General features: G+C 41.0%; 1 protein-coding gene across 11 annotated transcripts in view; it reads right to left on the bottom strand.

Annotated features, from left to right (window-relative positions):
• Window positions 1–724, bottom strand: part of dnajc6 (DnaJ (Hsp40) homolog, subfamily C, member 6) — a 40,912-nt gene that overhangs the window by 27,493 nt on the left and 12,695 nt on the right. For all 11 annotated transcript variants that reach the window (XM_032525811.1, XM_032525812.1, XM_032525802.1 and 8 more), the window contains one exon: window positions 166–301. In XM_032525811.1, the coding sequence (XP_032381702.1) occupies window positions 166–301 (136 nt within the window). The remainder of the gene's footprint in view (window positions 1–165; window positions 302–724) is intronic.

The raw sequence follows: 724 nt of genomic DNA, 5'->3' as shown, positions 1-724 counted from the left end.
TCTCGTATTGTGCAAAAACGTCTCCAAACCTTGGTCTTTCAAACCAGAACAAAAGCTTAGTATGGCAGCAGTCATTGTTGTAGCTGGAGATCAACACACATGCAGTTACCAGTGGGTGCTATGCAGTAGTACAGTACACCATGCATGAATGCAGCGCTAACTTACGTGGCAACCTGATGCATGACCTTGGTGGAGGTGTCTTTCAACGTGTCCTTCAGATTGTCCTTGAAGTTGCTGAAGAACTTTCCCGCTCCTCCCTTCACCATATCCAACAGTCCTCCGCCATAATTGGCATCCATTTCTGGGGACAAATAACCTTTAGTCAATCAGAATCAACAGGGAAACTAAATACACACACAGTGAGGAAGCCAACAGAGAGGCACACTTCCATGCAAAAGTACAGATTAAAAAAAACAACTGCTATCTTACTTTTTCAATAGAATAATAATTGCTGTTGTTCTATGCCGACAACGTTGTTTAAGAATGTATACAATGCTCAATTAAATAAATAATTGTGATCCTTTAATTACAAACTGGAGTTTAGAAGTTCTCGATTGACTTCAGTGATGAACATATGAGTAACTGCACAACACGCACAAGGTGTGGAAGGTGTGGAGAGAATGATAGACAAGGACACAAGAGACAAGACATAATAAAATGCATACCATCTGGAGGTGTGTGTATATGTGTGTGTGTGTGTGTGTGTGTGTCTGTATGTGTGTGT

The sequence above is a fragment of the Etheostoma spectabile genome, chromosome 9 (genome assembly GCF_008692095.1).
Source record: "Etheostoma spectabile isolate EspeVRDwgs_2016 chromosome 9, UIUC_Espe_1.0, whole genome shotgun sequence".
Taxonomy (NCBI): Eukaryota; Metazoa; Chordata; class Actinopteri; order Perciformes; family Percidae; genus Etheostoma; species Etheostoma spectabile.
The sequence above is the reverse complement of the archived record's forward strand: the minus strand, read 5'-3'. Positions and strand labels throughout refer to the sequence as shown.